Source organism: Budorcas taxicolor, chromosome 1 (genome assembly GCF_023091745.1).
Source record: "Budorcas taxicolor isolate Tak-1 chromosome 1, Takin1.1, whole genome shotgun sequence".
NCBI classification, from domain to species: Eukaryota; Metazoa; Chordata; class Mammalia; order Artiodactyla; family Bovidae; genus Budorcas; species Budorcas taxicolor.
The window spans coordinates 130,356,109-130,380,183 of NC_068910.1; the positions used below are offsets into that span (position 1 = coordinate 130,356,109).

A 24,075-nucleotide genomic window follows, 5' to 3' on the forward strand; every position below is an offset into this window, starting at 1 on the left:
TGTATAGAGGATATATTTAAGGCAATTATAAATGGGCAAGGGTAAACTGGTATAAAGAAAGATAAAGTTTTTATGTGCTAAGTTGCTTCAGTCATGTCCAACTGTGTGCGATACCTATGGACTGCAGCCTGCCAGGCTCCTCTGTCCGTGGGATTCTCCAGATATGAATACTGGAGTAGGTTGCCATGCCTTCCTCCAGGGGATCTTCCCAACCCAGGGATCGAACCTGCATCTCTTACATCTCCTGCCTTCACGGGCAGGTTCTTTACCAGTAGCACCCCTACCTACCTTAAAATGGTAGTATGATAACATCAGTAGCTATGATAAGTTAAATGAATATACAATGCAGTACCTAATGCAACCCTGTTTAAAAAAAAAAAAAACTGGGCTAATAGATATACTCAAAACATTACTGACTCATAAAAATGGATGTACTAAAATAATTCAAATAGCCCATAGGAAAGAAGGTGAAAAAACAGTGACAATAAAAGAGGAAAAAAACAAAAGAAAAAAAAAGACAGTGTAATTATTGAAATTTTAAGGGTTAAATGTAAATGGTCTAAATACATTAGTTCAAATGCATTGAAAAAAAGACAGTGTAATTATTGAAATTTTAAGGCTTAAATGTAAATGGTCTAAATACATTAGTTCAAATGCATTGAAAAAAAAGACAGTGTAATTATTGAAATTTTAAGGCTTAAATGTAAATGGTCTAAATACATTAGTTCAAATGCATTGATTGGCAGAGTGGATTAAAAAATATAACCAAACTGTATGCCATTAACAATACACTCACTTCAAATATAATAGTATCGCCAGGTTAAGAGAAAAAGGACAGAAAAATACTTCATAAAAGAGTCAGTGGAGAGTGACATCAGCAAGATGTCAAAATAAGTAACCCCAGACCTTGTTCTCCCACAGACACACAGATTTAACAACAATATATTGTCTAAAACCCTTTATGAAAACTCTAGAAACCAGTTAGAAAATCATAGTACCCCAGGGGAGCTCAAAGCCAGAACAGCCACTCTGTAATGAGTGAGAATAATCATTTTATTTCAGCTGTGTCAGCTCCCCCCCCAAATTGGCACAGCTCATGTTCAAGGAGGAATATTAATCAATAAGAAGGAAGTTATGGAATAGACTGTGCATCCAGTGTTCCTGCTTTTCAAGGGACTTCCAAAGAGACTAGTTTTTATCTCCCCTCAGTCAGAATACTGATAGAATCTGGATGCCTGGGTATCCACAGAAAACAAGGGAGAGCTCAGTGGCTTATTGAAATGCCAAGAAACTTGCAGTACTACAGACATAATGGATGGAGCAAGAGAGTGCAAGCTCCTGAAAAAAAGAAACCAGCAAACCTCTATAGCTTGGAAATTATACAACAATCCCAGAGAAGACGCATCCCTACTGAAGGTTTGAGAGACCCCAGAGAGCTTGGTGAAGGTCTTCCCCTCTATAAAGCCAGTTGATAACAGGTGGCTGTATTTTCAAATGCTAAATTCACAACATAAAATAACAAGGCACATAAAAAAATAGGCAAACACAGCCCAATCAAAGGAATAAGAAACATGTCTGGAAACTGACCCTAAAGAATTTGATATCTGTGATTACATGACAATTCAAAATAATTGCCTCAAAGAAACTCAATGCATGACTGGAGAACACAGGCAGACAACTAAACAAAATAAGGAAAGTGATGCATGAGTGAAATTAAAATATTAACAGAGACATAGAAACTATTAAAAGAACCAGAAATAAAGTCTTAAGTGAAAGAATACAATGACTGAATTGAAGATTTTACTGGAGGGGATCAATAGCAGATTTAGTCAGAAGAAAGAACCAGCAAACTTGAAGACAGACAATAAGAAATACTGAGTGAGAGGGATAAAGTTAAAAGAATGGGACAGAGGAATTATTTCAAGAAATGTTGGCTGAAAACTTCTCAAATCTGAGGAAGTAAATGGACTTCCATATTCATTGGATATGTATCAGACTACTCTAGTGAGGATGAACCCAAGGTGGACAACACTGAGACACATTATAAACAAATTGACAAAGACAAAGAAACAGTCTTAAAAGCAGCAACAGAAAAGCTGCTCATTGTGTGTATGAAAACTTACAGGAGATTATCATTGGATTTCTCCTCAGAAATATATAGGCTAGAAGGGAGTAGGATGATGTGTTTAAAGTGCATTAAGAATAAAAGAAAAACAAGCCATGAACACTGTGTCTAGGAAACTGTACTTCAAAAATGAAGGAGAAATAAAGGCCTTCCAAGATAAACAAAGGGCTTCCCTGATAGCTCAGTTGGTAAAGAATCTACCTGCAATGCAGCAGACCCTGGTTCGATTCCTGGGTCAGGAAGCTACCCTGGAGAAGGGAAAGGCTACCCACTCCAGTATTCTGGCCTGGAAAATTCCATGGACTGTATAGTCTATGGGGTCACAAAGAGTCAGACATGACTGAGCGACTTTCACTTTCACTAAGATAAACAAGAACTGAAACCATTTATTAGCAGTACACTTGCCTCACAAGGATTACTAAAGGGAGTCCTTTGAGCTGAAATGAATGAACGTTAGACAACAGAATGAAAGCATATGAAAATATAAAGCTCTCTGGTAAAAGTAAATACATAGACAAAAACAGAATCCTGTAACACTGTAGTGGTGGTGAATCACTTTAAATTCAGGTGCTTTTTCTTTATTGAGATGATAATGGTTTTTCTTTTTCAATCTGACAGTATAATGAAATATATATGGTGATTTATTTTTAAGAATGTTTAACTGGCATCACATTTCCAGGATAAGCCAACTTAGTTTTATGATATATTATCCTTATGCTTTTTAAATTAGATTTGCTAATATTTTGTTGACATTTTTTTTTCTTACATCTATGCTCAAGGGATATTGGTCTGTCATTTTCTTTTCTTGCCATGTTTTTCCCTGGCTTTGGTGTCAGGATAGAGCTGACCTCATGAAATGTGTTGGGACATATTCTGTACTCTGTGGCTCAGTGGTAAAGAACGCACATGCAGTGCAGGAGACCTGAATGTGATCCATGGGTTGAGAAGATTCCCTGGAGAAAGGACAGGCTATCCACACCAGTATTCTTGCTTGGAGAATCCCATGGACAGAGGAGCCTGGCAGGCTACAGTCCATGGGATCACTAATAGTAATTCAAGTTTTTATACAGTTTGAATAATTACAGTTTTTTAATTGACCATACTTAATGCTAATTTATTTCTTATCTAGGCATGCAGATGGATCAATCAAGTTTTGGGATGCATCTGCAAGTAAGTTTTTCCTTCTATTATAGAAAAAAACTTGGTTAGTATTTACTCATAGCCATTTACCACTTTTTAGTTTGGACAGTTAACATTTTAGATACATATTTAGCATACACTTATGGTTGTGTTACCAAAATGCATTTCCTGTAATACTAAATCATTTTAAAGTATTATTTCTACTTTACTTTTTTTCTATGATATAGGCACAACTGAAATCACTGTTTATTAGCAACCTATTATATTTACACTGAAAAAATGTACCAAATTATTCATATGTCAGAGTAACTCTGCTCAGGGAATTTCCTTCACTTCTTCACTCTGTGGTCTTGGAAAAGTTCTTTTGTCCTACTATTCTTTTCTTTTACCTTTGCTGCTTGTCTACCAAGTGCCTGAGAATCAAAAGAAATAATTTGATAAATGTAAATTTTCTTTTGAAATCTTGAGAATTACATAATTTAAGGACAAAAAGTAATCTGTTCAACATTGAAGGATGTGCAAAAATATTTAAGACTTGACTATACCCATACATACCCTTCAGAAGATTTATAGGGCAAACAGTATGGTAAGAACTCTAAATGTAGTACAACCCAAGTTCTGTTTGATATTGGAAATGGGAGATTTATTTGAACCAGGTAGATTCAGGAATGTATTTTGATGGGGTAACATTTAGTGTGAATTTTGGAAGATAAGATTTTGATAGGACTAGGAGGAGAGAATAAGTGAGTAATGTCTCTTAATTTTGTGAGATGAGTAATCATCAAGATGGAGGTAACTCTTTGGAAATAAGAATACAGGAGAGTTCTGGAGGTTTGGGTTTTGTTGGAACACCAGGAAATTCAAGTACAAATGTCCATCAGTTAGGAAGAACAGTCAAGAATGGTATGTAATGAAGAAGCAGCATTAAAGTGATACCTGAAGGTATAGAAGTAAACTGAGAAAGACTGTGGTAAGCAGAAAAGCAGGGGGAAGAAAGTTGAATATTAATGATAGTCTTAGTCTGCAAGCTAGAGTCCTTTAGCAGTGGAACAAAACATCAGCAAAGGGAAATTATTAAAAGATTTAAAACCATGAATTCTGAGGCCCCTTTCTGACCTCACAATAAAGAACAGTTGATCAAGGAGAAATTCCAAAGAATGACAGTTTTTTTATTTTGATAAACCTTTTCATGTAAATCTGAGTTTGTTTCATGAACACAATTAATTTCACAGTGAAATCTTTGCTCATTTCATACCACCTCTAAGTTACTCCTTATCTTTTAAAATGTGAGAAGACAGTTTAACCCTCTAATGACTTAAGTGCATGCCACCCTGAAAGCATACATGATGATATTTTAGAAAGTTAATTTCTAAATAAAGTATTTTATTACACTCAGAACATAGGTTGCAAAAGTTTGCAACATCTTTAATTTTTTTTACTGTAATCCATTATAACAGCATATCTTCAAACCAGTGGATGTTATTAGAGAAATATCAGTTAGTCTGCCAATTTTGTGGGATAGGGTCCAGTACAGGAAATGAAGTTATATTTAGTTTGAATAGATATGTGTACTGTTGACCCTTGAACAACATGGGAGTCAGTCAGATTGGCTATACCAACCCTCTACACAGTCAACCCTCTACCCATAACTTACAGTTGGGGCATAATTTATAGTTGGCCCTCACATACAGTGTTCCTCTGTATCTGTGATTCAGCATCTGAGGATTCAGTCATCCTCAGATTGTGTAGTACTGTTCTATTTACTACTGAAAATAATATGAGAATAACTGGACCCATGCATTTCAAACCTGTATTGTTCAAGGATCAGCTGTATTCATCTTCAGTTGCTGAGTAAGCAAGGAGAGATAGGAAAGCCTTCTTCAGTGATCAATGCAAAGAAATAGAGGAAAATGATAGAATGGGAAAGACTAGAGATCTCTTCAAGAAAATCAGAGATACCAAGGGAACATTTCATGCAAAGATGGGCACAATAAATGACAAAAATGATATGGACCTCACAAAAGCAGAAGATATTAAGAAGAGGTGGCAAGAATACACAGAAGAACTATACAAAAAAGATCTTCATGACCCAGACAACCATGATGATGTGATCACTCACCTAGAACCAGATATCCTGGAGTGAGAAGTCAAGTAGGCTTTATGAAGCATCACTACAAACAAAGCAGATGGAGAGAATAGAATGCCAATTGAGCTATTTCACATCCTAAAGATGATGCTGTGAAAATGCTGCACTCAATATGCCAGAAAATTTGGAAAACTCGGCAGTGGCCGCAGGACTGGAAAAGGTCAGTTTTCATTCCAATCCTAAAGAAAGGCAATGCCAAAGAATGTTCAAGTGAAGTGAAGTGAAGTTGCTCAGTCGTGTCTGACTCTTTGCGACCCTGTGGACTACATGTAGCCTACCAGGCTCCTCTGTCCATGGGATTTTCCAGGCAATAGTACTGGAGTGGATTGCCATTTCCTTCTCCAAGGGATCTTCCCGACCCAGGAATTGAACCCGGGTCTCCCGCATTGTAGACAGACGCTTAACCGTCTGAGCCACCAGGGAAGCTATGGCACAATTGCACTCATTTTACACACTAGCAAAGTAATACTCAAAATTCTCCAAGTAAGACTTCAATACTAAGTGAACTGTGAACTCCCAGATGTTCAAGCTGGATTTAGAAAAGGCAGAGGAACCAGAGATCAAATTGCCAACATCTGTTGGAGCATAGAAAAAGCATGAGAATTGCAGAAAAACATCTACTTCTGTTTCATTGACTACGCTAAAGCCTTTGTCAGTGTGGATCACAACAAACTGTGGAAAACTGTTCAAGAGATGGAGATACCAGACCACCTTACCTGCCTCCTGAGAAATCTGTATGCTGGTCAAGAAGCATCAGTTAGAACTGGACATGTAGCAACAGACTGGTTCCACAATGGGAAAGGAGTACATCAAAGGCTGTATATTGTCACCATGCTTATTTAACTTATATGCAGAGTGCATCGTGCAAAATGCCAGGTTGGATGAAGCATAAGCTGGAATAAAGATTGTGAGCGAAATATCAATAACCTCAGATATACAGATGATACCACCCTTACGAGAGAAAATGAAGAGAAACTAAGTGAAAGAGGAAAGTGATGATGAAAGTGAAAGAGGAAAGTGAAAAAACTCGCTTAAAATTCAACATTCAAAAAACCAAGATCATGACATCCGGTCCCATTGCTTCATGGCAAATAGATGGGGAAACAATGGAAACAGTGACAGACTTTATTTTCTTGGGCTCCAAATCACTGCAGATGGTGACTACAGCCATGAAGTTAAAAGACACTTGCTCCTTGGTAGAAAAGCTATGACAAAACTAGATAGTATATTAAACAGCAGAGACATTGCTGACAAAGGTCCGTCTAGTCAAAGCTATGGTTTTTCCAGTAGCTATATGTGGATGTGAGAGTGGGACTATAAGAAGTATGAGTGCCAAAGAATTGATGCTTTTGAACTGTGGTGTTGGAGAAGACTCTTGAGAGTCCCTTGAACAGCAAGGAGATCAATCAATCCTAAAGGAAATCAATCCTTAATATTCACTGGAAGGACTGATACTGAAGCTCCAATACTTTGGCCACCTGATTCTAAGAGCTGACTCATTAGAAAAGACCCTGTTGCTGGGAAAGATTGAAGGCAGGAGGAGAAGGGGACGACAGAGGAAGAGATGGTTGGATGGCATACCGACTCAATGGACATGAGTTTGAGCCAGCTCCAGGAGATGGTAAGGGACAGGGAGGCCTGGCATGCTGCAGTCCATGGGGTTGCAAAGAGTTGGACATGACTGACTGACTGAACACAGCAAATTACCACAAGTTAGCAGTTTGAAACAGTACCCATAAATTGCTTCACAGTTTCTGTGTCATGAATCTGGGTCAGGTTATGTGGGTTCTTTGCTCATGTCTAAGAGACTAGAGTTGAGGTGTTGGCTAGTCTGAAGCTCAGAGTTCTCTTCCAAGCTCATGTAATTGTTGGCAGAATTCATTTTCTTGCAGCTTTTTTTGTTTATGGCTGAATAATGTTTTATTTTATTTTTAATTTTAATTTTTACTTTGTTTTACGTTACAATACTGTATTGGTTTTGCCATACATTGACATGAATCCGCCATGGGTGTACATGAGTTTAAAACTCATGTGATTTGTTTCTTCAAAGGAGTGTGTCTCTAACTTCAGGGAGGGCCTCAGTCCCTCTTTTAAAGGGCTCACCAGATTCTGTTGGGCCTACTAAGGGTAATCTCTGTTGGTTAACTCAAAGTCAAATAATTATGTCTGTAGTATTATTATTTCCATGTCATATCAAGCTTACAGAAAAATCACAAAAAATGTCCTATGAAGTGTTGTATAGCCTTCAGCAAGATTACCCAAATTTCAGTGTATACATGTGTTCCCTTCACCCGCCCTTCTACCATATGCATGCTCTCAATCTAGCACTTGCTTGCTTGCACCCTTTCTCTTTCACCTCCATTTTCTTACACACATACACACACAAACATATACATATACATAGCTTTTTGTAACCATTTGAGAGCAAGCTACAAATATATGTTCTTCTTAACAGTACATGCTCCCCTAAATACTTCAGTGTGTATTTCTTACAAACAAGGGCACTCTTTTATGAAATGAAATTGTAGTTATCAAAATCAGGAGTTTAATATTAATATAATACCATTATCTAACTTCCAGATCTTACTCAGTTTAGCCAGTTGTTCCAATAATATCTCATTTACCAAAAGAAAATCTCAGAGTATTTGTTGGATTTTAGCAGCCTATCTTTAGAGTTTTCTTTAGTCTGGCATGGTTGCTAAGTATTTCATGATTGGCATTTTTAGTTCAGGCCAGTTCTTTTGTAGAATCTCTTTCATTTTGAATCTGACTAATGTTTCTCATGATTGTTTCAGATTGTGCACTTTTGGCAGGAACTCCCAGATTTTTAGAAATTTTCTCAAGAATCCTTTTTAGGATCAGAGATTTTAATATTGTGGAGCTATCATCCAGTTCTAAAATGGAAATAATATTCCTCCAAATAAATATGCCTGAAAACAATTCACAGACCAGACTTTTTAGAAATTATAACTGTTTCCTAACACAGAGCCACTCAGAAATGACCTTTCTAAAATAATCTAGATCATTCCTAATATTGCTAACTGGTAAATTACAAGTATTTCTCATCTGAAGGAATGTCTAAAAATTTGTTGAGAGGAATAAACTCTTGAATAGCATCAACCTTTCATCCAACAATCAAAAGGGAAAACAATGAAAAAAAGAAGTATGGAAAGAGTAACAAGGAAACTTACATTACCATATGTAAAATAGATAGGCAAGGGGAATTTGCTGTATGGCTCAGGAAACTCAACCAGGGGCTCTGTATCAACCTAGAGGGGTGGGATAGGGAGGGAAACAGGAGGGAAGTTCAAAAGCGAGGGGATATATGTATACCTATGGCTGCTGATTCATGTGGAGGTTTGACAGAAAACAACAAAATTCTGTAAAGCATTGTACTTCAATTAAAAATTTTTTTAAAAAAGGACTTCTCAATCTTGGAAAAGAAGTAGATTGAGTAGTTTCATTATAAACTTTCTGAGCTCAAGTGTTTTATCAATAAACAAGGGGACTTTTCTGAGGAACACATGAGAATGCACACAAAGTCCTACGTATTGTTTGGTATACCATATATGTTCAATGAATGTTTATTTTTTCCCTATAGTCTTCCTCCGGCTAAACAATACTGATATGAGAGCAAAACTTTGAATAATTCCTTGTTAAAATGTAGTTAATTTTGTTTACTTAGATTTTAATTTTTGTGATGTAACAGATATATTGAAAAGGCTTCAACAAATGAAAGAATTAAGTGCAAATTAGAAGATAACTATGATTCAATATCTTATAGTAACTCTGCAGATGCTATACAAGCTAAAAACTTCAAAAGTGTTTGAAAAACAGAAGGTAGGAGAAGGAAAACAAACATGTGAGATTGTAGAGGAAGACCCATATGCCATTCAGATGATCTACTGGTGTCCAGAGAGCAGAATATTCTGTGTATCAGGAGTCTCTGCATATGTCATAATCTATAAGTTCAGCAGACATGAAATTACAACAGAAATAGTGGTAAGTCATTTAAAAATTAACTTTTACACTTCAAGTTATTAAAAGAAAGCAATTATCATAGATTCCGACTAGTGCTTGGTATGGTTTTAAGCCATCAAGAGTACAGTATTTGGTCAGTTATCCAATTCATAGAATTTTAAATTGTTTTTGTTACTTACTATGTTAAAAAATAATTTGGTTTAAAATGACAAAATCAGCTATCAAATTTAGTATTATTAAATAGGATAGACTATGCCTATAGGTTTTATATAGACAGTCATTGATTTATTTTATGTATAAATGTCAAATTAATGCAAGTTTTGTTCTGTATCTTTATTAAATTTTTTAGGTTGTCCTTTTTGTCAGTTAACTGCCATAAATGACTATCAACTGCAGTAAGATTACTTTGATCTTTTAAATAGCAGCGTTTTTTATAGGGTGGAAATAATTATGGGGCTGCTTTACCTAATATTAATTTTTAAACATAATTAAATAGTTTAATTATTTGAAATAATGATGCTCTTAAGGGATAAGTTAAGTCTAAATAAAGGCACCTGTGTATAATGGGTCTTCTCTACCCACTCCATTTTATCAGAAAATAAAGACTTTCTATTAAAGGCCTAAATATAACTGCTTTTCCCTTAGGGAATAAAATTAAACATTGCTCTTAGAGTATAGTAGTTAAATCCTAGACATTGGAGTCAGATAAGCCTAGCTTTTAATTCTGGCTTTACCAGTGAATACCTGTATGACTAAACAAGTCACAAGACCCCATTAGTCAGTAGTATAGTCTGGGTAAAGACTCAGCTTCATCACTCATATAATTTCCTGTGTAAATAAAATAGAAAAATAGGAAGTAGTGATAAACTAGAAATTGTAATGCCATCTTCATAGGGGTTTATGATAGTATGTTAAAGTCATTAGCAGAGTATCTAAGTGTAGTAAGCACTTGATAATTGTTATTGCCACCAGAGGATTTAAGTGTTAAGATAATTATGAAAATAATTTGGATAACATTGCTGTATTCACTATTCCATAATTTATTTTTTGTAAGCAATTGTTTTCAATGTCAAAAATGCTTATTTTTACAATGAAAGACAATGTTTGTGTTATAAAATTGAATTTTTGAAGCATTGAATGTAGTCATAAAGTAATTTTTAAACATTCTTAACTTTAAAGAAAGGGTTTTTTATTCCAATTTAAATTATCATATTTTTTTCATTAAGCAATTCTGACCAAGCTAATGAAATTATATAGGAGCTAAACTAATAAAATATGGAATTTATTTTGGAAAATTATACTGAATTAATTCGAAGTCAAGATTGAATGATTTTTTTAAAGCTAAAAAGTTTTGTACAAATAACAATTTGTAAGTGTGTTGTGTGCATGTAAATACACATACACATCCAATTTAGTTTCTTTCATTGGACTAACCAGACCAGTTCCTCCTTTTATTTGATCATATGTGGAATTGTAATTTATACTTTACCTTGAGGAATATTTATTATATAGAAAATTTATCTCCACTGGCAGGTATTTTTCTTATAATTCTAAAGAATTAAACACATTTTACATTTTTTGTGAACGCCATTGAATATTTTACGTAACTTACTATTGAATTCAGTTTAGGGTATCTCTACTATTAATTGAAATTGAACTAATCTGAATAATAATTACCAAAAAATGCCAGATATTTTAATATGATTATCATTATTATTATTATGACAACCTAGATGAAATCAAAACTTGATTTTTCTTTTTTTAAGTCTTTAGAGGTACGACTGCAGTATGATATTGAAGATATTATTACCCCAGAACCAGAAACAAGTCCTCCATTTCCAGATCTTTCATCCCAGCTTCCTTCAAGGAGTCTCTCTGGGAGCACTAACACTGTGGCTAGTGAAGGAGTAACAAAGGACAGTATCCCATGCCTCAAGTAAGAGTTGCTGCCAAATTTTAAAACAACTTTACATGTAATTGTATAATTCTTTGAAACTTGCCAAATGAAATATCCTCTTTTATTAAGTTGTTGTCAAGTGGTCTACAGTCCACCAAGAGGTACCTTGATCTTTTTTGGGACTATCTATGAAAAGAGCCCAGTATTTTTATTCTTCATTAATAATTAATACATTTCCTTCCCTGAAGGACCCTAAAGAAAACATATCTTTGATAGAGAAGGCTACAGGTGGAGCAAATTTAGAGAGCAAGAACAGGAATTTAGGTTTTGAATATGTTGAACTCAAGTTGGGTTGTAGATTAATGGTCATAGTTCTTAATGTCATGCATTATGACTTACCCATATGTAACAAATATTGTGTAAGAAAATAATTAAATAATGAAAATAATTTAAAATACTACTGTCAAAAGAGAAAAAGGAACTCATGAAGTCCAGTGAAGTTCTAGATCTGACTGACTGAAAAGCTACTTCAAGGAAAGTTTAAGAAATCACAAGTGACTTGGTGTATTTCGAGAAAGCTAGAAGATACCGTTTACCTGCATAATGTCCTCAGTGCATGGTATTGTATATTTCTGTAGGAAGATTATTGTTATGAATTCTGAAAATAAGCATGAGCATATGTATTCGAACTGTATATGATGCAATTATTTTTTCTGTTTTTCTAGTGTTAAAACACGACCAGTGCGGATGCCTCCGGGATATCAAGCAGAACTTGTTATTCAGTTGGTGTGGGTGGACGGTGAACCTCCACAGCAGATTACTAGCCTTGCTGTGAGCTCGGCATATGGAATGTAAGTAGTTAAACATTCTTTCTAATTTGTATAATTTATCTAATATGTTTGATACATTAAATGTTTCTTTTAAAATAATTAAGTCCTAAAAGTGGAAAGAAACCCTTGCCTGGATTTTTATTAGGTTGAAAATTGTATAAGAAAATAGTAATTTAAACATAAATTGTGGTTAAATGTTCTTTCTTAATGTCAGACTTGTAATAGTAATGTCAAACTTTAGTGTTGGGAGGCTGCTAAGATATTATCACACTCATACATTTTTATTTGTTTTGTGTTTTCTATCCTTTCACTCTTTGTGTTTCATTTTGGATACTTTCTTCTGACTTACCTTTTTTTTTTTTTTTTAATTTTTTATTTATTTATTTTTCAGTGGTATCTAAGCTAATGGTAGATTCGCCCATGGAGTTGAATTTCAGTTCTTTTTTAGCTCTAGACCTTCTACTTGGTTCTTTTTAAAGTTTTCTGTTATCTTCCTAGATTATCACTCTTCTGTTTCCTTGAACATGTTGAATATAGTTACTTTAAATATGTGTTTGACAGGGGGTGCTCTGTAATAATATAGAGGGGTGGGATGGGGTTAGAGAGTGGGAGGAGGTTCAAGGGGGAGGAGACATATGTATACTTACAGCTGATTCAAGTTGTTGTATGGCAGAAGCCAATACAACATGGTGAAGCAATTATCCTCCAATTTAAAATAAAAAAATGCATTTGATAACTAGCTTATTATTTGTCTTGGGTTTGGGTCACATTATATTGTCATCATATAACTTAGGTTTGCCTTTTGGTTTGGTTTTGTTTTATTGAACATTATATACCACTACATATGTGTGTGTGTATATACACACACACAACTATTATAGAGATAATTTGAGGTTCTAAATGATGTCTTCATCCTCCAGAAAGTATTATTTATTTCTGTGACTAAGCTAATAGACAGTATAGAAAGCTCAGACAGGATAATCCAATCAGACATCCTATCTTTGAAAGTTGGATTGTATTCCCTTTAAGCACTAATTTAGTTCTAATTAATTCTTATTCCTCGTTTGTACTCTTCATAAACATTGTATCAAATTCCACTCCCATCAGCAGTGTTTGAGGATACCTGATTCCCTACAACTTTTCTAACAGCAGTGTATAACCAAACATCATTCTGTTAAGTAAAAGGAAGTTTATTATTATAATATTAGCACTTTCCCTGTATCTTAAATGAAACCGAACAACTTTTTTTCTCTAGTGACATTTCTGTGTATATTCTTTGTCCATTTTTTTTTGCAGAGTTATTTTTTTGTAGATTTGTGAAAAATGTTTATGTAGTAAAGAAGTTAGCTTTCTCTGTGATGAAACCTACAGATATTTTCCTTGGCTTTATGATTTTGATTAGGTTATGATTTTGATTATGATTTCAAGCAAAAATTTGAAAAATATTTAAGTAATTCTGTTTTTCTTTTCTGGCTCTGGATTTTGTGTCATACTTAGAAAATCCTTTCTCACTTCAAGATCATGAGGCATACTGTCTTACATATTTATTGCTTTAATATATTTAAGTCTTTATCCAGAGTTTATTTTGGTATGAGACATGAAATAGGAATTACACTTTATTTCTTACCTGATGACTAAGAGTTATGCCAATACCACTTACTGAATATTTCATCTTTCCCTTCTAAATTTGGGATCATCTTTTTTCAAATTAACACATTTACATACATATATACACACATGCATTGGGCTTCCCAAGTGGTGCTAGTGGTAAAGAACCCTCCTGACAATGCAGAAGACAAAAGAGACCCAAGTTCAATTTCTGGGTTGGGAAGATCCCCTGGAGAAGGGCATGCCAACCCACTCCAGTATTCTTGCCTGAAGAATCCCATGGACAGAGGAGCTTGACAGGCTACAGTCCATACGGTCACAAAGAGTCAGACACAATTGAAACGACTTAGCACACATGCATATATATAGCCCTGTTTATATATACCCAGTCTGCCCCTAAACTAAGTCTCATGAGCTCCAAGAGAACTTGAAGCCAGCTGAAAGGGCAATGACCTGAAAACAATCTTGTGTTCTTAGAGGTTTGGGGGTGTGTGTAAAAGATGTATGTGAATATAGATATCAGGAGTTTGCTCTTGACTGAAAAATCCTTTGATAGGAAAGCTGGCAGGAACAGCCTAGGTATAAGGGGAGGAAAGAAAGGTAGTGTGGGACAGCTATAATGCTATTTGTTTGATATGGCCAGCTTATCCTCTAACCCACATGGTTACTATGGATGATGGCTGAGCTCAAACCATTTTCAGGCTTCCCTATTTGAGAGATTGACCTGCAAAGCAAGGGGATGCTAAAATTAAGAGCTATCAAGGTATATTGCTAGGTTCAGGCCAATTGCTGAAAGCTGTAGAATAAATAAGTCAGAGAGCACGTTTCCCTTGTTCAGTAACTGGGGGTGGGGGTGACAGTCACTCCAAAGCCTCTAAAGAGCTTATAATTGTATGTGAAACCTTGGACACCTGCCTCATGAACACTCAACTGCCAAAACACTTCAGGCATCCATGTACATTCCACCAAAGTTTTAAGAAATAAGTAACAACAGTATTTATTTTCTTTCTGAGAACTTGTGAAAGAAAAAGTGCCATACATCTCATCTTATGTGGCCAACATAATGATGTCAAAACTTGAAAAGGGATTGGATCAAGATGGCAGAGTAGAAGGGTTAGAGCTCACCTCACCCCCACAAACAACTCAAAAATTTACCTATGTGTGGAACAAGTCTCATGGAACTGGAGACTGACCAAAGTAGTCCTTTACAACAAAGGTGCAAGAAAGATTTCCATGTAACTAGGTAGGATGGAAAAAAGTCAAAGGGTTGGCACCTCCACCTTGGGCTCTGAAAGGATGAAAAGGTCTGCATGCATAGACACATCCCTTGGGGAGTGAGCAGGTCAAGCCACAGACTAGAAATCCCAGTCTTGGAGCCCTACATAAAGGAAACAAGCCCTCGTGGCTGCAAGGAGACTGGCTGCCAAAACTAAATCAAGAGGATACATAATTTGAACAGACTGATCACCAGAAGTGAAGTAGAATCTGTAGTAATAATAATAAAAACAACTCCCTGCAGAAGAAGTTCAGGACAGGATGGCTTTAATAGGGAATTCTAGCAAAATTACAAAGAACTTGTTCCTGTCCTTCTCAAACTGTTCTAAAAAACTGAAGAGGAGGGAATGCTCCCAAATTCATTCTGTGAAGCCACCATCACCCCAATACCAAAACCAGCCAAAAACACTACTAAACTAGAAAATAAGAGGCCAATCTTTTTGATGAATACAGGTGCAAAAATCCTCAACAAACTGTTAGCAAACCAAATCCAACAATACATAAAAAGGATCAAGCACCATGATCAAGTTGAATTCATTCCAGAGTCATAGGATGTTTCAATACACAAAACTCAATCTGTACAACACAGCACATTAACAAAAGGAAAGACAAAACCCACATGATCATCTCTATACAGAAAAAGCATTTGATAAACTTCAATATTCATCTATGATAAAAACTCTCAAAGTGATATAGAGGGAATATATGTCAACGACATAAAGCCCATTTATGACAAACCCATAGCCAGCATAATACTTAATGCTGAAAAAGCCTTCCCACTACAGGAAGAAGACAAGGTTACCCACTCTCACCACTTCTATTCAACATAGTATTGGAAGTCCTAGCCACGGCAATTAGATGAGAAAGAAAAGGTATCCAGATTGAAAGGGGAGAGTCAAAACTGTCACTATTTGCATCTGATACAATACTCTATGTAAAATATACACCCCCAAACTATTAGAACAAATGTATTCAGCAGGGTCATAGGATACAAGATTAATATACAGAAATTTGTTGTATTTGTATATACTAATAATGAAATATCAGAGAAAGTAAAAAATCCCATTTAAAATTGCATTAAAAAATAAAATACCTAAGGACTAAACATAACCGACGAGGTGAAATACCTAGATGCTGAAAGTATAAAACATTGAGAGAGAAAATTGAAGATGATTCAGAGAAACAGAAAGATATGCTATGCTCTTGGATTGGAAGAATTAATATTATTAAAATGGTCATATTGCCCAGAGTCTACAGATTTAATGTCATCCCTATCAAAATATCTATGATATTCTTCAAAGAACTAAGATAAATAATCCTAAGATTTATATAGAACCGGAAGAGACCCATAATTGCCAAAGCAATCCTGAGGGGGGAAAAAAATCAAAGCATAATGCTTCTGGTTTCTATTCTATACTATAAAGCTACTGTGATCAACACAGTGTTGTATTAATTCAAAAAAAGACATATAGAACAATGGAACACAATAGAGAGCTCAGAAATAAACCCATGCATTTGTGGTCAATTAATCTATGACAAAGGAGGCAAGAATATACAAGAGAAAAGACAGTTTCTTCAACAAGTGGTGTTGGGAAAGCTGAATAGCTGCGTGTAAAACAATGAAATTAAAATAAATAAATTTATATTTGCTGCTGCTGCTGCTGCTAAGTCGCTTCAGTCGTGTCCGACTCTGTGCAACCCCATAGATGGCAGCCCGCCAGGCTCCCCAGTCCCTGGGATTCTCCAGGCAAGAACACTGGAGTGGGCTGCCATTTCCTTCTCCAATGCGTGAAAGGGAAAAGTGAAAGTGAAGTCGCTCAGCCGTGTCCGACTCCTAGCGACCCCATGGACTGCAGCCCACCAGGCTCCTCCATCCATGGGACTTTCCAGGCAAGAGTACTGGAGTGGGGTGCCATTGCCTTCTCCAAAAAAATAAATAGAGGAACCATTAAAAAAAAATTCCTTCACACCACATACAAAAATAAATGTAACAAGTTTAAAATACCTAAATGTTAGTTTATGACACCATTAAATTCCTAGAAGTGAACATAGGCAAACTTTCTTTGACATAAATTGTAGCAATGTTTTCTTTGTTTAGTTTCCCAGGGCAAAAGCAATCAAAGCAAACTCAAACTGGGGCTCAATAACAGCTTAGAGGGGTGAGATGGGGAGAGGGGTAGGAGGGATGTTCAACTATGAGGGGATATGGGTAAACCTATGGCTGATTCATGTTGACTTTTGGTAGAAACAAATGCAATACTGTAAAGCAATTATCTTTCAATTAAAAATAAATAAGACAGTAGCATTATTTGTGATGGCAGTATTATAATATCCCCAAACTACAAATGACCAGAGTAGACTGAATAAGTTGTATTATATTAATTTCTCTAGCAGTGAAAATGAACTTCATTTACATGTAACTATAATATTAGAAAAAAGTGAAACATTTATTAACGAGTAAAACTGACTTTCGGTATAAGATGTCAGATTTGGGGAGACAGAAGTAATAATCAGGAGAAGCACAAGTCAACTGCTGGTAATATTCTGTTTCTTGATGTAGTGATAATTATGTGAGGTTGTTCACTTTGTGATAACTAAGTGTTTAATTTATGTGTGTTATGCTTGAATTAAAGAGTAAAATATACAGTGTTTTTCACATAAGTGAGTAATTTTATTTTTAGAAATTTATCCCCTAAATATACTCTATTTGAGTGAAACTAAATCATAAAGGATATTCATTTTTGCACCGTTAATAGCAATGGCCTATGGCTTCCTCAAGTTCAGGCTGGTGAGTTGGAGTCCTCACTCTGGTTTGGCTGCATTTTCTGGCTTCACCAGTTCAGGGCTAGGACTGGGACACTAGGTTGGAGATGATGCCCTCGAAATGTGGGCTGACTGGCCGCTGGGTCAGGAAGCACACAGGTCTCTCTTGGTAGTAATTTGATTTTTATTAATATTAAAAACTATATGGAGGTATTAACATTTATGAAAAAAAATTTTACCAAGCATGCAATATGAGTTTTGACAAATATACATGACAGTGTAAGTTATGTAACCACCAACAGACTAATTTTATAAACACTATTCATCACCTCAGAAGTTTCCTTGTGCCCTTTTATTACCTGTCACTACTTGGCCCTATAAAACCACTGATTTGCTTTCTGTCACCATATTTTTACATATATTATAATTTTATATAAATAGAAGCATAAATTATCTTGTTTTCTTCCACTTAGCATAATGCTTTTGTGATTCATCTGTGTTATTAATAATATTTGTGACTTGTTCATTTTCATTGCTTCATAATGTTCATTTATGTGGATATACAAAAGTGTGTTGTATCTATTAACCACTGATGGAAATGTGGGTTTTTTCCAGTTTGGGACTATTAAGAATAAATCTACCATTAGCATTAAAGTAAAAGTCCTTATCGGAGAAGGCAATGGCACCCCACTCCAGTACTCTTGCCTGGAAAATCCCATGGGCGGAGGAGCCTGGTGGGCTGCAGTCCACGGGGTCGCTAGGAGTCGGACACGACTGAGCGACTTCACTTTCACTTTTCCCTGTCATGCATTGGAGAAGGAAATGGCAGCCCATTCCAGTGTTCTTGCCTGGAGAATCCACCTGGAGGAGCCTGGTGGGCTGCCGTCTATGGGGTCACACAGAGTTGAACATGACTGAAGCGACTTAGCAGCAGCAGCAGCAGCAAAAATCCTTGTGTAACATTTATTGGTATTTTCATGGGTAAATAAGAGCAGAATTTCTCAGTCATGTGGTAAGTATATATTTATGAGACAGAATAAACTGTTTCATAAAGAGGTTATATCACTTCACATTTCTATGAGAACGTATGAGGGTTTTGGCTTTACCACATACCTGTCAACAGTGCATAGTGTTGATCTTTTCAGTTTTATCTACTCTGATGGGTTCAGTGGTATCTAATTGTGGTTTTAATTTACGTATTCCTGGTAACTAATTATATTTGGCATCTTTGAAGTGCTATTTTCACATTTGTGCATGTTGTTTGGTGAAACATCTGTTTATATCTTTTGCTTACTTTTTAAATCAAATTATCTTATTATTACTGGGAGTTCTGTGAATATTCTGAATAAGAAATGTATTTTCCACATTCATGTTTTCCTCAACCTTCTTGAATATCTGGAATATATTTTCCAAAGCATTTTTAACATCCTTTTTGGCCAATTTTACCATCTATTTTACTTCTAGATATGTTTCTGTTGATTTATTTTTCCCCCTGGTTATCATCAGTCTGTTTCTTAATTCTTTATATGCCTACTGTTAATACTTTTCATGTAGTTAACATTGTTAATTTTATATTTATGTTGATATTTTATTAGATTCTTTTCAGTTGTTTTCTGGAAGGAAGTTATGTTACTTAGAATAGTTTTTGAGCTTGTTTAGGATGGATCCAGAAAAGCCTTTTAGTTTATGGCCAATTTGGTCACACCGCTGTATCTATTTTCCCATGTATTTGGACATCTCAGCAGTGTGGCTGGTAGTGACATGAAATATTCTCAGCCTTGGATGAGCTTTGCAAATTACTCTGTTTTACCTTTGTTGGTAGTTTGTTCCCAAGCCTGGGGTAGTTTTATTTACATGGGTGCCCAGATGCACTCTGAATAGGGCCATTCTATAAATCTCGGGTGTATTCTATCTGTGCTGCTGTCTTCTCTCTGGAATTTTGCCTTATAAATTCTCACTGCTTTTGCAGCATCAGACTCTGATTTCTGTCGCCTCAGTTCAGCAAGACTTCTGATCTGTCCTTGAGCTTTGGTTTCCTGTGCTCTAGCCTGGGAAATTTCTCCATTTGCTAAACTAGAACACTTAAACTAGAATGCCTAAAGTTTATTTTGTTATCCTTCTTTCATCTTACTCTGTTTCCTGTTGACCAGTATGTGAAAACTGTTGTTCAATATATTTTGTTCAGTTTTCTAGTTAAGGTGTAAGGTTAAATCCAATATCCTTTCAAACAACCATTGCCTAACCTCCTCAAACCTAAGGTATAACTTTCTAGTATTGTTATTTTTTAATTAGTTTATTTATTTTAATTGGAGGTAGTATTCTTATTTTTAACTCAAAAATAATTATTTTTGTTGGTGTCATACATTCTAGTTGTCTTTTTTCTCAAAATTGCATTTGGGAACTCTTTTATACCCGTAGGCAGAGGAACTACATTTTAACGTTAAAAATTGAAAAGATATTAATTCACTACAGTATGTAATATTGTACATAAAGAAATATTAAGATCAATTCTAATTTGTGTGGAAACTTTTCAAAGTACTTTAATAACATTTCTGATTTGATGCTCATAAAAGCTCTGAACTAGATAAATCTAACATTGTAATTCTCATTACAAAGTAAAGAAACTAAGGCCTGGCAATGTTTATTAATTTTTCTCAGTCACATAATCTATAAATGATGAGATGGAATCTTCTGACTTTTACAATGTTTTTTTCCAGTTTCCAGAGTCAGTCTTCCTGGAAGATGTAGACCTTTATATAAAATAGCAAAACACCTAGTACGACAGAAATTTTCTTTTCACTTATTGTGAGAAAGGCAGTGTGGTGCAGTAGAAATAACTAGATTTACAGTAGCTGGTGACCCGTCCACAAGATTCAGTCTAAGAAAATAACATGGAATTATTTAAAGTGAGGAAACAACATGCATACAACTATTTTATATTTAATTTAGGAAGCAAAAAGCACAGATTTACAATTTTTCAGCTAGAAGTCGTGTTGTGAATGGAGAAAAAAAAAGAGTTTAGTATATGCCAACAGAGGAGCCTGGCAGGCTATAGTCCATGGGGTGGCAAAGAGTCAGACACAAGCCAGTACAGCACAGCATAGCACAGTGGTTAAGGTGATCAAAAGATCTGCCTAGGAGATCTGTTCTAATTTTAGAGGAGATTTAGTTAAGAAATTAATTCAAATAGTCTCTGTAGTTTAATGGGACAAAATAAAGAACAAAAGATCGAGGATATTATTAAATTTTTGTGAATGAAAATTCTGTCTCTCTTCATATCTACCATAGTAACAAAACCTTTGATATATGAAATTAATCTTTATGTAAAATCTTATGTTAAATATATACTCTGTTTAAGAAGACAACTAACTTGGAACCCCCAAATTATGATTTTATTTGAAAAAGGCATCTAATTGCATAAAGTATCTGTAGCTATTAAAGTGTGACATTTCTTGACCTAGTTTCCCCTTCATAGCAAGAAGATTTTCTGTTTTTACAGAAGAATCACATAAAATCAAGTTATTAAAGAACAGGCTGAGTAATCACTACTTACATGAGAAAATATCTGAGAAAACATTATTGCAGGTCATTCCTGTTTTTTTGCAGTGGTCCTGGCTGTTATACAAGGTTAACCTATCCGATGTAAAAGGCACCATTTCCTTCATGACTACCAATCACTGCCTGGCTTACCCAATCCTAAAGCATTATTTTCCAATAATCATATTTATTTTTTAAATTCGGAGACAAAATAATAATGGTGTGATACATTCTAGTTGTATTTTTTTTTTCTCTCAGAGTTGCATTTGGGAACTGCAATGGGTTGGCTGTGGTGGATTTTATACAGAAGACTGTACTGTTAAGCATGGGGACGATTGACCTGTATAGATCAAGTGACATATACCAACGACAACCACGGTCTCCTCGAAAAAACAAGCAGTTCATTGCAGGTAGGAGATAAAACAAGATGATTATAAACTTATTTAGTTCGCCTGTTTTCTTTCCTTTAGATTTCTTGTCTTCTGTGATGCTATTCAAATGCATAGCAGTATAAAATCAGCTTAATTTATAATGCCATGTAAGTAAAATTGGGCAGAAACGTAGCGAGACTCTGAAAGGGTAAGGAAGGTGTTTAAACTTCAATTTGTTATTAATGTTAGGAAGCATCTCAATGTTCTTAAGTTGAATTCCTAAGAAATAACAAAATAAGACACTATTGAATATAAAAATGTTAAAATTAGTCTCTTTTGTTGAAAAAAACTACTTACAATGGGATAATTTTCTTCTAATATACTATAGCTTTAAAAATGTAACAGTTATTCACCCATTATAATTTTTTAAATTAGCTCCATTATTTTAGCTGTCATTTTTTTTGTTGGATGGTGACTTTCTTGGAGGTATTTTCACAAATGCAGTAAATGTTAATTAACATTTTACAATGCTATGAAAGATGATATTTTTTTTGACAGGACAATTATAAAGGAAAAAATATAAAGTTATTAAAATACAAGCCAAAATACTTGCTACATGTAATACCAAACTTTGATATGCCAAGTTATGCAAAGTTTTACTGAAATTTCAGTATATATCCAAATAGTTGGCTTTGTAAACATTGCCAATATTTTGTATATTTTTTGTCCACTGACATAGTTTAGTTGGTAAAAAAAAAAAAACTGGTTGAGCTAAATGGTTTGCAGCTAGACATACACCTACAGTATTACATATTACATTATACAGTTTTTAAAATTTTCTGTATTTTTAAAATAATCAGTTGAATATTGACACTTTTACTAAATATACCAGGTGAAGACTATTATAAAGTAAAAAAAAAAAAGTACATGATTGTAGGTTTTATTTTTTAAATTGTAAGTGTGCCAGATTTAACATATGAAAGTGATAATAAGTGAAGTTTCCCTTGGGACTAACAAAAAAATTACTTGATATACTGAAATTCTTTGTTAATCTTTTTTTGTAAGCCTCAACCCTTTCTAAATTTATAGTCTAGACTCTTTTCAGGAGCACAAAAGTTCTCCTTCAGAACCCACAAAACCTGGGTTTTGTGGCTAGGGATCTCATCTTTCAGCAATATTTTGGAGTGCCAGAAATATAAAACTACACAGGTTCTGCTCCTACTAGTACTGGCTTTTGAAAGAAAGGCAGAATAGAGAAATTGTGCATGCATGTACCGTGAGATTCCCTCATGATTGAGAAAGAGAAAGTTGATTTTTGAAAGCTCGTTTATTCTCGATAGATATTAGGGGAAAGTAAGCACTGTTTGTCTGCTGAAACACTAATTCAATCAGAAAAGCTGTGGATCTTAAGACAGTTCTAAGTTACTTGCTGGAAATACACTGTGGAATGACAAGAGATAATTCAATTATCATTTAATTTAAACTTATTGAGCCTCAAAAATTATGATTAGGACTCAGAATTTGAATGATTCAAAAATTGGGAAAAACTGGGATGAAGTAAACTATGCTTGTATTTAGTTATATAATGAGTACTCACTTTGTTATTAAAAAAAAAAACCTAAAATCCCTAGGGTTTCTTGTTAATACTGAAGATTAAAGACAACCATTTTTATATTTATGACATAACATACAAATTATTTATAAGCTAAATAAGTTTACTATGTAAAATGCATGTAAGAGAAATGCCATTTATTTTTATAAGACTTGACTGAATAAAATTACTACAGCATACTCATCATTCATCTATCACCTCTTACTTTCTAATTAATTTATTTTTTAAATATCTCCTTTCTAATTTGATTACCTAAACTTGCTGCAATTTCTTCATCTTGGCTGTTCTAGATTCTGGTATGATATCACTTCCTTTCACTTTAGACTATTTTTCTCTCTTCCTTCTGCCTGCTGCTGATGCTGGTGTTCTGGCATGTTCCAAAGACAACTTTTGCATGCGTGGCCTGTCTAACTTTTATCCTGATTTAACGAAACGGATCCGTACTTCCTATCAGAGTAAGTTCTATAAAGGTTAGGCAAATAGCTTTTTTAAGTCATAATGCTTGAGTTAAATCCATACATCTGTGCTCAGTAATGTGTTTGTTAAAACACATTCAGCATGCATGCAAATTTTCATTTTGTTATGGAAATGCAACCTGATAATTTTAATAAAAATTACATAAACACTTCAAATAGTTATTGTCAAATACCTATTTACCCATATTCATTGTTTCAGTGTTTCTTTCAAATCATGCATACCATGTGTTGTTAGTCCAAGAGCCATTGTCTTTTGTTTTGAGGAGGAAGAGCCATGGTGTCCTCGTAAATAATAAACCTGATTATCTAGTATC

General features: G+C 34.8%; 1 protein-coding gene across 1 annotated transcript in view; it reads left to right on the forward strand.

Annotated features, from left to right (window-relative positions):
• Positions 1 to 24,075, forward strand: part of STXBP5L (syntaxin binding protein 5L) — a 308,945-nt gene that overhangs the window by 186,081 nt on the left and 98,789 nt on the right. Inside the window, exons 14-19 of the mRNA XM_052639468.1 lie at positions 3,255 to 3,295; positions 9,196 to 9,413; positions 11,159 to 11,328; positions 12,015 to 12,140; positions 21,561 to 21,712; positions 23,669 to 23,740. Of these exons, the coding sequence (XP_052495428.1) occupies positions 3,255 to 3,295; positions 9,196 to 9,413; positions 11,159 to 11,328; positions 12,015 to 12,140; positions 21,561 to 21,712; positions 23,669 to 23,740 (779 nt within the window). The remainder of the gene's footprint in view (positions 1 to 3,254; positions 3,296 to 9,195; positions 9,414 to 11,158; positions 11,329 to 12,014; positions 12,141 to 21,560; positions 21,713 to 23,668; positions 23,741 to 24,075) is intronic.